This window comes from Anopheles nili, chromosome 3 (assembly GCF_943737925.1).
Source record: "Anopheles nili chromosome 3, idAnoNiliSN_F5_01, whole genome shotgun sequence".
Taxonomy (NCBI): domain Eukaryota; kingdom Metazoa; phylum Arthropoda; class Insecta; order Diptera; family Culicidae; genus Anopheles; species Anopheles nili.
In genome coordinates this window covers 16,015,897-16,028,875 of record NC_071292.1, presented here as the reverse complement: position 1 = coordinate 16,028,875, position 12,979 = coordinate 16,015,897, and the positions used below count along the sequence as shown (strand labels likewise).

At 50.9% G+C, this 12,979-nt stretch overlaps 1 protein-coding gene across 1 annotated transcript in view; it reads left to right on the top strand.

Annotated features, from left to right (window-relative positions):
• The first annotated feature begins 11,601 nt into the window (after positions 1-11,601).
• LOC128725786 (netrin receptor unc-5-like) overlaps positions 11,602-12,979 on the top strand; it is a 47,391-nt gene continuing 46,013 nt past the window's right edge. Inside the window, exons 1-2 of the mRNA XM_053819556.1 lie at positions 11,602-12,261; positions 12,500-12,716. Of these exons, the coding sequence (XP_053675531.1) occupies positions 11,602-12,261; positions 12,500-12,716 (877 nt within the window). The remainder of the gene's footprint in view (positions 12,262-12,499; positions 12,717-12,979) is intronic.

The window sequence follows — 12,979 nt, the reverse complement described above, 5'->3', positions numbered from 1 at the left end:
CCCCCAGCCGCGGTCACGAGACCACACTTCAATGTCACCCGCGGAGGCGAATGGAAATTGAAATAGAATTATACACGCACCGGCGCCGCATATGTTTGGCGATCGATCGGCGACGGATCGGTCGGGCGAGAGTGGGTTAACGGGGTGGACAAAGAGAAATAATAAAAAAAAACGAATTGAAAACCAACACTTCCGGTACGATGAGGAATTATGTGCGGCGAGGTCTAGGGAAGTCATAAACTCTCACCTTTGTTCCGGTGAGGTACGACGCACTCGGTTTAGTCAGCACGGCGACAGCTGACGAAGGTTTTACGGGAGGGCATTCTGAACAGAGACATGTTTCCTTGTCCTGCGCCGGCTCATATGCCAACTGGAAGCCGGTTCGTAAAGCATACGCGCATATTGGTTAGCCATTAAAAGCGGGGCGCAATGGAAAATGGAGCGCGATAAATTGAAAACGTTGCTGCTTTTCCTGCGATGGATAAAAAAAAACCCCGAACCGCTTTTAGACGGAGTGAGGCTCGCCTTTGGCAACCATCTCAGCCCGGTACGAGGGCATTTAAACAACAAAAAAAAGAACTCCAAACGAAAAGCGAGGTTGGAAATTCTTCCCATTCGCTAAAATTTAATCCATTAGCATCCCGCAAGTATTTCGGCACAATGTACCCAGGCACTTCTCCAGCCTCGATTGTGGCCCAATTCCTTCAGAATGAATAGCGAAAAAGCGAAAAAAGAAAAAAATCATTCCTTAGCCGCGAAGAGCAACGGAAAGAAAAATACGGGAAATATTTCGGGTTTTCGTCGGCGAAAAGCGCAGGGAAAAAAAAGTATCCCTGCGGTAAGACGCCCCTTTTCGGTGCTTCGCGGAACGATGAGCATCGGCAAGCAAGTTCAAAGTATTCCCATCCGGGGCTCGGAAGAATGCGGCCGAAACAAATTTTTTTTCTCCTCACCCACCCCCACCGGACGCTAACATTTCTCTTCTACAATGTAGAAATGCCAACCACGGTGGATGACAAGGAAAGCACGCGAAATAAAGTAAAAATCTACATGTAGATCCTGGCCCTGGGTGCCCAGGGAACCGAAAGCGGCGGTCCTTTTTTTTGTGGTGAGCTCGGGACTCGCAAGGTGTGGGAGAAAGAAGAAAAAGAAGAAGAAGTGAGCAACCAACTCCCGATCGCACGGATGGGTGGGAGTCCCATATGCCGAAAGCACCCACGCTTCCCCATGGGAGGATTCTCCCGTCAGAGAAGGGCCCATTTTGTGCCACCAGAAAATGGCACGGTGCGGGTTTATAAACGCGCCCAACAACCGACAAAAGCGCCAAAGCATGGGAAGAAAACATACAAGTGGAGGCGGCAATCCCCAACAGCTGTTGTGTGTTCGGTGGCGCTGTCGAACCATCTGATGCCCGCTTGCTCGAAGGATCTGAACGCGCCCAGGCGTCCTGCGGGACGGAATGTAAATGCCACCGGTTGGCATTCGGCACGCGGACTCGGTCGGTTGGTTGGTGTATTGAAAGCTTGCCAGGCGCTTAGAACCTGCAGCCAGCTGGAACCTGGCTCGGTGGTCGAGGAGGACCGGTCGAGCGGAATGTTCGTCGCCTTCTACTTTTTTTTCTTCCATTTTCCAACCAACCAAAGACAACCCCCACCTTTGGGCAGTAGGGAAATAAATCTGTAAAAACCGTTTTCCTTCCGCGCGGAGGAGGACCTTTTTGTGGCGCATTTCTTTTTCCTTTCTCTTTCAAACGCGTCGCTTGAGCGGGACCGAGAACCGGCGTCGGAACGAGCAGCTGCAGTGTAATCCGCCTTTTTTTCGTTCACCTCAAGAAGTGGAAACCTTGGCAAGGGACAACCTGCCGCTTCAACCTGCTGGTGCTTTTTTTTCTTCTCGCCGCCCAAAGATTCCATTGCAAAGGTGACCATATAAGCGCTTAAATACCTGAGCCACCGCACCGCGACTGCTACGTAGTAAATCCTAATTTATGGCTCGTTTATGGCCACCAGGTTGGGTTGGCTGGAAACGCGTGAAAAGATGCGTTTTTTTCTTCCTTCATTCCAGAACCCAGCGCGGTGGAACTTCTGACAGCTTTTATGAGGGACTCGCTGCCACGTGAGTACGGCAAGTCGCTCCTCAAATTCACTCTATTTGCATCTTGAGCATGCAATCGGCTCGAGCACGTTAGTTAGGTGCCCTTCGAGGCCACAGTCTAGGCCACCGGTCCGGTCCCGGCAACAGGCCCATCATTAGCGTCGGTGGAATCGGAGGGAACATAAAAACCCATCTTAATGTGGCTGTCCTAAACGAGCGGCCCAGAGAGAAAGCGGTCCACGATCAGTCGTGCTCGGGAGCATAATTACCCTTTTGGGCAGCGGTTCAATCCCGGAGAGGCTGCGGCAGGAATTAATCGCATCCTCGTCCTCGAGTGTTTCCATTTATGAGCGCTTATTTCCATCCACCATAAAATATCGCTCATCTTTTAACGGTCCGGCTCGTGGTTGGCTCTTCTTTGGTCTCATCATCAGCAAAGGTGCCGACCAACACTGTATGCACGCGCGGGGCACCTTTTGGGCATTCCATTCATTGCGTTTTATTGAATCCTTCGGCCTGCTAGTTCCCAAACATCGTATTGACGTGTTTCGTATCGTTGCTTAATTATCATTCCAGGTACGTTACGGATGGGGCTCCCAATTTTGCCATGCGCTAAGGCATCGATCATCGTGCGTCCTGCGTTTCGATCCCAGGCCGAAACGGACACCTTAAAACCAGTTTCCTCTCAAGCACCCGGTGGTCATTTTTCCTTCAGACCAGCCGGGCGGTTTCATGTTTCGAGCTCATATTTTTTTTTCTCGTTTTTGTTTTCGTCGCCGTTCCATTGCAAGTTCTCGGCTCATGAACCTGGGCCGCTGGTTTTGCGAATGCCCTGCTGGGATTCGATTTCGAACGCGCGATTCGCCCCAAGCAAATAATCGTGCCTCCGGGTGCCGATGCCAAGGGATCGGTTTCAGTTCCATTCCTTTCCTTTTTTGTCATTTTTTCTCACACTTTCCGCTTCGGCGCGTATTGAGCGCTCGAACGGTCGGTTGGGGACAGCGAGAAAGGATGGTGTTTTATTATTTATTACATGCAGTTAACGTCGGGTTTCGGTGAGCTACTACTACCGGTTGGGCTTGAGAGTGGCCAGTTGGATGCTGTGGATGACGAGGGAAACGAACGCCGAAAAGATCGCAAGAAAACCTCCAACCAGCGACGATCGCGATATGCGCTCGAGAGCGAACGAATCGTTCATTCATTAAAAACAAGCTGAAAACGTAACTACATTTTCATGTTAATTTGTCACCGGTGCACCGGTCGATCCGTCTGGTCCTTCGGTTCGAGCGATCCTTCCGCGCATGTCGGTCGGGGTTGGCTTGTTTTCGGGTAAATTAATGGTGCGATCGCCATCGATAAGGCCGATGCCCTGGGGCCGATGAACGCACGCCAGCCGTGCAATCGATCTTGGTAATGCAAGTTAATTGCGTTTAATGCCCATTATGTCTACTCGTGGATTTGCCGGCGTCATCCTGTGGACGATCGTGCTAGCGCTGGATTGATTTACAATAGCGATTGACCATTGGATGCGAAAAGACAAGGCGAATAAATCAACGAAATGAGTTACACGGGGCTGATATTTATTTCCCAATTTTTGCTAAATTATACCAACATAAGGTTTGTTTTTTTTTGTATCATAATTTCTTGCTACGAGCTCCTCTGATGCATCCTCACGTCTGCTGCATAAAAAAAAAACCACGCTGCGATAAAGAAAAACCTCCTGCAGGCGGCACGCTTTTACCCACCGAGAATCCTTCAGTTTGTTTGTTTGTTTGATCGCTTCTACAAAAATGATGCTCCGCCAAAGCGAGTGCCGCGCTTGTTTGCGAAGGACGCTGCCAGAAAAAAAGTCCTGCACCGACTAGGCCGCAGGCACGATGAAACGAACAGCCGAAATTTAACACCATCAATCTGCGGTTTATTTACGGAGCGTTTATTTAGTTTCGCTCTTGTCTTTTAGCCTATCTTATTTTCACTCGCGTCGGCGTGCTCTCGAAAGTATAAATCGTTTTTTTAGCTTTTAGTTTGCCGGCATTGGGGGATTTCTATTGGTAGCTCGAGCTGGGCTGCCAGGATCGGGATGTAAAATGTGTCCCAGTTCAGGGACATTTCCCGAACGTGATGAGTTGCCGTCGTGGGGTGGCTCCAGCCTGCCGATCGAGAAGCCATCCTAGATTGCTCGCCTGACAACCGATACACATCGGTTCCGTGCAGGTTTAAATTGATAAAAAACGGATCGATCAATCCCTGTCCAAAACCCACGGTGCCGTGTGCCGGAAGAGCGCCCAGGAACTAAAGGGCATCCTCTCCCCCTGAGCCAACCGAGATTTATTTTGCACCGTAATCGAAACGAGCAATAAGCTTAAGGACTTTTAGATGTCGAACTGTTTTACAACACACCCCCGGGTTCGAGCAACTCCCAGCGCTTGAGGCACATTTTCCGAGCAGCACCAAAAGGGGGGCTGGAGTATTTATTTCATTTGCGGATGTGTCGTCATCCCTCCGGGAATACAAGCATCGGCACTCGAGGACACATTTCCGAGTCGCCGTACCCAATGCGGCCTGGTTCTGTTGCTGCTGCTGCTGCTGCTGCTGCTGCCGGCACACATAAATCTCATCCATTCCGATGCAATGATTGATGAGAAGGCCCGGCGCGCAGTCCTTCCCAAAGGAATCGGCACCGATGGAATCGACCCGGTGGCTGGAAAAAAAATGCTTCCGCATCGATTGCGCTATTCGATAATATTTTGCTCCCGATATTCGAACGGGATTTGTCAACCGAACGCACCCCTAAGCTAGTCATCGGATGCGAACGTTTGTGCTTTCCTGCCGTGCTTTGTGGAAAACGAACGGCCGGCCACAGGCTCGAGAGGCTTCGATAGGCACTTTATCCGCATTACAGGACACGCAAGGATCCTGGAGGTCGGAGTGTTTTGACCTTCGACTTGTGGGCCTCTCTTCAATCTCTTGCACCGTCACCGGCCTCGGGGTGGAATGGAAATCGGAGAACCCTCACAACAAATCCGTTGGCACTGGCGCCAGGGCTGGGCCGATTTTTCCCAGAATCCGGGACGGCCCGGGAACCCAAAGGCCCTCGAGGTTCTCGCACTCCGTCCCGTGACCTAGAGTTTGTGTGTGTGTGTCGGAATGTGTCGTTTTCGGTGTCCCGCTGCGTTAGGCGTTCCGTGGGCTTGTTTTTCGGGCCATCCTCCAGATGACGAAATTTGATTCCGAACTGGAAGATGCGCATCCTTGTTCCGTGGATGGTAACAAGCGACCGAAACGGCGTCTTGCGTGTGGAATAATATTTCATAATTCTTCTGCCAAGGATGGGCGGAAGGTTTTTTTTTTCTTCTCGGTTTCCCATCGTTCCGCATTCGTTTGAAAGTGAAACGAAACTAGCCCACTGACGGCCTGCTTAGGCTCTAATGAGTCCGCAATCGTGGTTACTGACGCCCCCGAAACCCATAATCCCCTAAGGACTCGCTCATGTCCTTAAATAAACCTTGATCGACATCTCACCGTGCGCCTGTCAATCCCCCATGACAGTGCCTTAAGCAGTCTCTCTCTCTCTCTCTCTCGCTTTCGTTCTCTCGAAGGCCATCCAATGAGGATAACCTGCGCCTACTGCGACCATCCCCATAATTCGCATCGTACGGCAGCCCGAACGCCCAGTCCGTCAATCAAACGATTGATCAACCCTCTCCGTTAGCCCCGGCTTGCGAAGGGTTAGTTCCGGTTAACCCCCACGTCGGGGGGAGTGAGAAGAAAATACAAATGCGCTGCCGCATCGCCGTGTTGACCGCGTGCTCGAAGGTGATTAGCATTTCTTTGGCCCTCCTGCCGTAATAAATGCGGCACCGTCATGCCAATATAGATTCCGCGTCGACGGTACGATGGCCAGCTGTCACGACGGCCAGGATGGGGTCCCATAAATTATGCCTTTCGCTGTCCTCCCCGATGGCCATCGCTCATCGCGCCTCCCGGTGTGGCAGTGTGTGACACTTCTTGGCGTTGTGCTGGACAGGCCCTTTTGTGGCGGCGTCGTTCGGAATGTTTGGTATGTTGTTTTCGAGCTGTACATTCCCTTTTCGCTTGTGTGTGTGTTTTTTTTTCAAAACCCCTTTTCGGGGCACCGCTACCTGGGCGTAATGTTATCGCTTCCTGTCAGTGGCGATTGTAGCGGTGTGTTTTGTCGATGAAGCTTCCTTATCTGCCCTTTATGTTGGCGCCAGAAGCCAGAAAAAATACTCGTTTTTGGTTCTTGCGTGCCTGCGTCAGCTCGCGAATGAAAGGGAAAAAATGTCCATCCTCATCAGCGGTGTTGCGCGAAATTACCTCGGACAAAGGTACGCAACCGAAGGACTTGTCAAATGTCGACTGGCAAATCCCCATAATGAGGGTAGTTATTTTTCCAATTCAATCGGCTCATTTTCACCCCGAAGGCTCGCAATCAAACACAGCCTACCTTCGGGGGTTTTGTTATCGCTCGCAATGAAAAGGAGAATCGATCACAAATTAGGGGTTTTGCGGTAACTGAACTGAAGCCCGTCCCGGTCCCGGGTTTGCGAAGCGTATCGTTACAAAACAAGGTAATCAATACCCGCCGGAAGGCTCGAGCACTTACCAGCTGTTACGATTGTTCATTAATAGTTTATACACTCCAGGAAAGTGACGTATTGAGCATATTTTTTTTAATACAATAATTATTGCCCCGCGATTGCCACAACTAGTGCTGCAGCGGGTTCACTTTGACTCGGTGTGTGATTTTTGTCGCCACCAAAGAAGGAGGTTCCGGTGGCACGAAGTTTCAACCCGACACGCGGCACACTGGCGAAAGAAACATCATTATCCTACCCGGTGCCTTCGTAAACCCAGCGGCCGGGAGGTTTTGGGTTTCGGAACAAAAGCAAACATTTGCATTCGACGAGGCACCCGGGAAAAAGGGGTTTTTCTCACCGCTCTAACCGGAAATTCATTCCACACGACGGATGTAACATCATAAAACCACTTCCATCGTTTCTTTTTTCCTGCTTTTTTTATTTGCGCTAGACATGTGTACTCGCCTGTGATCCTGGTTCTCTTTTTTTTCCCCGACAAACGGGCTTACATTTTGAATCACTTGAAATTACCTCGTCGTCGTTGTCGGTGTTTTTTTGCTCCTTTTTTTTTGTCCCGATGTAACTCCTGCTGTTTTCCCCCTTTTCGATCGGGTTCTAATTCACCACCCAAGGGCAGGATTCGCACCAAAACCCGAGTTCGTATTGCGCCCCGATGTCAAGGGTGTTCCGAGGGTGATTTGTGCGAACGGGAGCGCGTTATGCCTCATATACCGTATAATTGGGTTTGTTCGGTGGCTTGGCCGGTGGGCAAAATTTGCAACCCCTTTTACGTGGCTGTGTGTGTGTGTGTGTGTCAACTCCGGAGAGGGAAAAGCCCCCAGCGTGCCAGGAGTCGAGCCGGACAAAAAGGCGCCTGCGGATTTACGATTCTCACACTCCGCGGGATTTTTCACCGGCGTACCACCACCCGGAAACCCTTGGTGCGTCCCCCAGGGGATGAATCATGATGGCTGACTTTAATTGTGCCACATACCGGAGGGGAGGTTCTTTTCGATTGTCCCTTCTCTGTGCGACGCGACAAAGACGAACGAATAGGCACCGTTCCACGGTGAGGTGGTATGCAAAAAGAAAAAAAAAAACAAATAAAAATCAAACTAACGAAGAAACGGAACGTCCCAAGGAACTTCGTCCCGGTTGGTGACGAGTTTATTTTGCATAATGCATTGCCGCCTGCAGAAAACCCGGGGAATGCAACCCAAACGGGACAGTGACTCCTCGACGGGCAAAGAAGGCGAAGACAGAACAAACACACACACACACACGGGGGCTTTGGGACCCGTCCGTCAGGGGTTCCGCCGTCCGGGAGCCACAGTTATTTATAGCTGTCATTAAATAATGTGTGCGGTAAATTTCTTTTTCGCTTCCATCGCACGTCTCCCCACGCACAGAGAGGTGGACGCTTTTCCGCGTGTTCGGTTTTCCCGCTTCGACCCGCAAGTGCAATTTTCTACCCCCACACATATGCCAATCCGTGGCCGACGCATGGTACGAATAAAAACGCGAGCCTCGATTTCTGCGAAGCTCAAACCCCTGCCTGGGGGTGGTGAAATAGATGGCGCTGGCGAGTTTGCGGGACTTATTGGGTAGCTCCTATCGCAACCCGATCGGTGTAGCGGTCTGGTGGGTAGCGCCAGGACGCGTTTTTATTTTTGCAAAAACCACTTCCTTCTTCAGCACGTCTGTCCTAGCCGATCGATCGAACCCGGTCGAGACAGAGCCTTTGCAGGCGCGGCATTATTGCGACTAGGGAGTCCCAACAGAAACAACCCCCTGTGAACAGCCGGTAGACGTGGATCGTGCGGCTGCTCATCAACATTGAATGACTGGAGCGCCACGTGCAAGTCAATCACGACCCGGCCGGCGATGGTGGTTTTGCATATAAATTTTTACGACAGCATATTGTTTTCATCATCATCATCATCATCATCATCATGATGGGCGTCATGAACGTCGCCATCGTGTCCCATTGTCCCCTACATCCTTACCGTGGGGTGTGCGAAACGCAGCGAATATGTTGCAGGACGCCAGCAATATATTACCGGCCACTTCTACCAGTTCGCGTTCGACGCATTTTCTTTTTCGTTGTTGTTGTTCTCCTCCACACCACAGCTATTTCTTTTTAACGATGGCGAAATTAAAACCAGCAACAAATTGATCTTGATTCTCGGCGCGCAAATAATAGATTTTGCATACTAATGGCGGACCAACCACGACCACGGCAGGTTTGATTATAACCGTCACGAAGCGAAACGGTTTGAGGATCACCAGCCTCCTGCGTGTTCGCTCCGGTTGCATTGCACCCGCCAGGACCTAGGAGTGGTAATCTGAAATTTAAATTCTTCCAAAGTAGCAGATGCCAGATGGATGAAACTAGATATGTCAGTGGCCGCGTGGTAACTCACTCCGACCCGGAAGCCCCCTTTATTCTATCGATCGTTTCTTCCTGGCACCCGGAACTGGTTTCTAATTTGCAACCACCTCGGGAACTCTGGGTAGGGGAAGCGAGCTTTATGCTGCTTTTTTTTCTCAACTACTGCCGCTGCTGCTGCTTCTTCATTTCCACTCGCACACTGGCCCCGTGGTCGGATGGGAAACGGGTAAAAAAATGTCTTCATTATCCTGCAAGATTTTATCAGCCTCGTTCCATCGACATGTTCGGATTTAATTCGTTCTGATTGTGATGCTCGGGACGGTATTTTGGCTTGTAGCAGTTTTTTTTTGTGTCTTCTCCTATACCTCGTCGACTCTCCTGCTTCAGCCGCCAGGGTCGTGTTCCTTCGTGGCGTACCGCGATCCGCGCTGGATCGAACGAAACTTAAGACCGCAATCAAGATCGAACCCGTGTGTGCGCCTGGGGTTGGAATTTTTTCTCACAGTTTCACGCTGGATGCATATTTTATGCATTGTTCAAGCGGGAAGGTTGTGTGTGTGTTTTTTTTTATTCTCCTGTTTCGGAGCTTGTATAATTTTTTTTCGGGCTTTCTCACTCCTCAAGCTCCGTTATCATCGCAGATTGAATTTAATTTTATCGCATGCCATTTCATTCCACCTCTACGACGTGTTTACATGACTGTATGCCTTTTTTTCTTTGTTTGTTTCATTCCTCTTTCGATTCATGCTCCTTGATTGGACGAGCTTTAGTGGTTGATGCAAATTTTAGCGCACACTTTCGGGCCACGTTAAGCGCCGGCATCAAACCGCCTGGCTTATGAGCGTCCATTTGGCGGATTAAATGTCACTCCTTAGCACTCCCGATTAGCGTTATATGTGCGCTTGGTTGCCCGTTATTTCCCGTTCTATTTTATTCCGCTCGGTTGACCATTCGCGAAGTCGCTTCTACCGCATGACGTAGTGTGTTTTTTTTTTTCGGAAGCAAGTTGACATCAACCGAAGCACAATTCTAGCGCCATTCGAAACGAAAGTCACGCGCCCCTCGGGAAACCGGGTCGTCCCAGATTCGATTACAGCGCGCACTAGCGCACCACAAAAGCCAGCACCGAAACCAATCACTAACAAATACTTAATTCAATTTTCCAATTACAGGTATCACCTGAGCTGACAAGGACTTACGGGCCCGAGCACACCAGGAGGTCCCGAAAAGGTGAAAAGAGAACAAAAAACTCAACCACGATCCTTCCTACACTACATAAAACACCGTTCGGCCGACGAACGTAGCGCACGGACCGGGCTGAAAACCGAGATCAGAAAGAAGAAGAAAAAAACGCCCCGAAATCCAGGGAAAACCAGATGTCATTTAGCGGAGTGCCACGCGAGGGAAGGCCCGAGGACGCTTCGCTTCCGATCGAAGCTTTCGCTTAGGCGGCAACGAGCCCGACGTTCGCTAACCTGGTGTGGTGATTTTCCAGATACGTTCCGCGTCCCGTACTATGTCCGTTCTAGTGCTTGAGCCGGTGAAAGTAGCGCCACGGCTACGACGCGCCAGTTGCAGCGTACGGTGAGCGGAATTTATACGATTACGGCCACATTGTCGTCGTCGTCGTCGTCGACGTGGTGTCTGCTGGCTGCCTGCCGGCACATGTGAGCATCGGGAGTGAAAATCACACACACACACGCTTGGAGGAATTAAGAAAAAAAAACGAAGTATTGAAACCCCGAAGCCAAGAAGCCACGGCCGATAAACCGCCGGGTTTAGAGCGTGAAAGGAGTAAATTAGTGCACGGCATCACGGAGGTTATCTTCGGTGGTTGTCGGTGGAACTTGTGCTTTGTGCTTTGCCAAGATGGGTGGCAGTGGCAGTAAATTCATTGCAACTCCCTCGCCCCGTTGATTAAAACGAGGTTGAACGGTGCAGCGCGCGCGTTGGGAAGTGCAGTGGAAAATTAAATTGCAACTCGCCGTGTCTCGGGAAATATCACTCAATGTGTCGGCGAAAATCCTGGGCGCTCGAGCGAAGTGCATCGTGTGGGATGTAAAACAAAAAAAAAAGAAGTGCACACGTTTATATATAAATATATTGAGCTTCTCCGTAAATTACCTTTTTTTTTGTCTCCTCCGTTTCTCGATAGCATAAACGCGACCATTCACGTGTGTCAATTGATATAGCGGTGCTGGTTTATCGCCCGTTTGGTGTCCTTTTTACTGTGCAGTGCAACGTGAACGTGTAGGGAAAAACCCCGGGTTACATCAACCGGCCAGGTCGGGAGCTCGGGAGTTCATCAAGAAAACACGGTCCCTTCACCGGCCACCGCCGGTCGAAGGTTGCGCTCGGTGAAAACAGCGCGAACCCCCAATGTCGCTGGCGCTGGCGACTCGGTTGGGTGGCCTGCACGAGTAGCGCAACACGGACACTGGTTCCGCTGCGGGTGGAACGGACGCTCGACCTCACAACGGACGGACCGGACCTCACCGGCCGGAGACCGCCACCATGAGGATAAGAAAGGCGACACTGTTTCAATTATTTATTATCGGCTTGTTCGGTCTGACGGTGGATGTAATTGGGCTGAAAGTGAATAAGGACCGCCAGCAGCAGCAGCAGCGACAGCTTGCAGGTGGTCCAACCGGCCGGGGTCAGACTGCTGGTGGCCATAATCAGGATCGAGCCGGTTATGTGCTGCCAACCGACGAATTCGGCTACATTTCCGACGCGATGCTGCCGGATGTGCACGGTGACGGATCCCATGGATCGGTCGGTGCGGCGCCATCGAAAGCATCATCGGGAAGGTCGGACTTTTCGACCAGCTTTCCGGTCTTTTCCGGGACGGTGACGAACGTGAAACCGGCGCACGATGATGCCGGTGAGGATGAGGACGATGATGACGAGGATGACTACGAGGATGGTGGCGAGTTGCTGGGACCTTTCGATGTTGACAGCCGGGCGACCGAGGATCGGGGCTCGGAAGCTCACAAACACGACTCACTCGACTACACGGGCAACTACGATACGCCTGAGATGGATCAGATCGAGAGCTTTGGTGGTCCCACGGATGGAACGCCACTTCCGGTGTTTCTGGTCGAACCGAAGGGTGCGTTCGTCATGAAGAACCGACCGGTGGAGTTGTACTGCAAAGCGTCACACGCTCTCCAGGTGAGAATCGAGAGTGTAATCGGACTTCCCAGCGAGGCACATTAATGATTGTTTAATTACACAAAATTACTTTAATGTCCTTCGGAAACGAACCCGAATCATAACGCTGCTTATCATGGGACAAGATCGTGTCCGAGCGTTCTCAGACCACCCTGAGTAGATCGAGCACACGATCGACTACAGCGTGTTTTCATGTTTTCTTTCGACCTTTCTCCTTTCGACCACTTTCGGTACCTAGATCTCGTTCAAGTGCAGCGGAACCACGAAGCCACCACCGACGGTGAAAGAACACCACACGGACCCGCACAGCGGCATTCAGCTGCAGGAAGCTACAGCCACCATCACGCGTGAGCTGGTCGACGAGTTCTTCGGTGAAGGCCCTTTCAAATGCGAGTGCCGTGCGTATTCATCCCGGGGCCACGTCAAGACGCAACCGGTCATGATCCAGGTGGCGAGTAAGTGCTAATTACCGACTTAGTTACCATTTCTCCCGTGACCATTCTCACGCGGGTGGGTTATTTATTTACCTTGGGTCCATCTCGGGTCTCTGAAGCCCTGTTTCGAGGTCCCAACCTCCGGAAAGGAATGTTTATTGGACCACGCAATCACATGACAGTTTGCTCAGACAGGGCTAAGGATGTAGATCTCGCAAAAGAGGGGTTTCAATGTCCAATGACTTCAACCGCTCGTCAGTGGGGCATATTAATAAAATTGAATA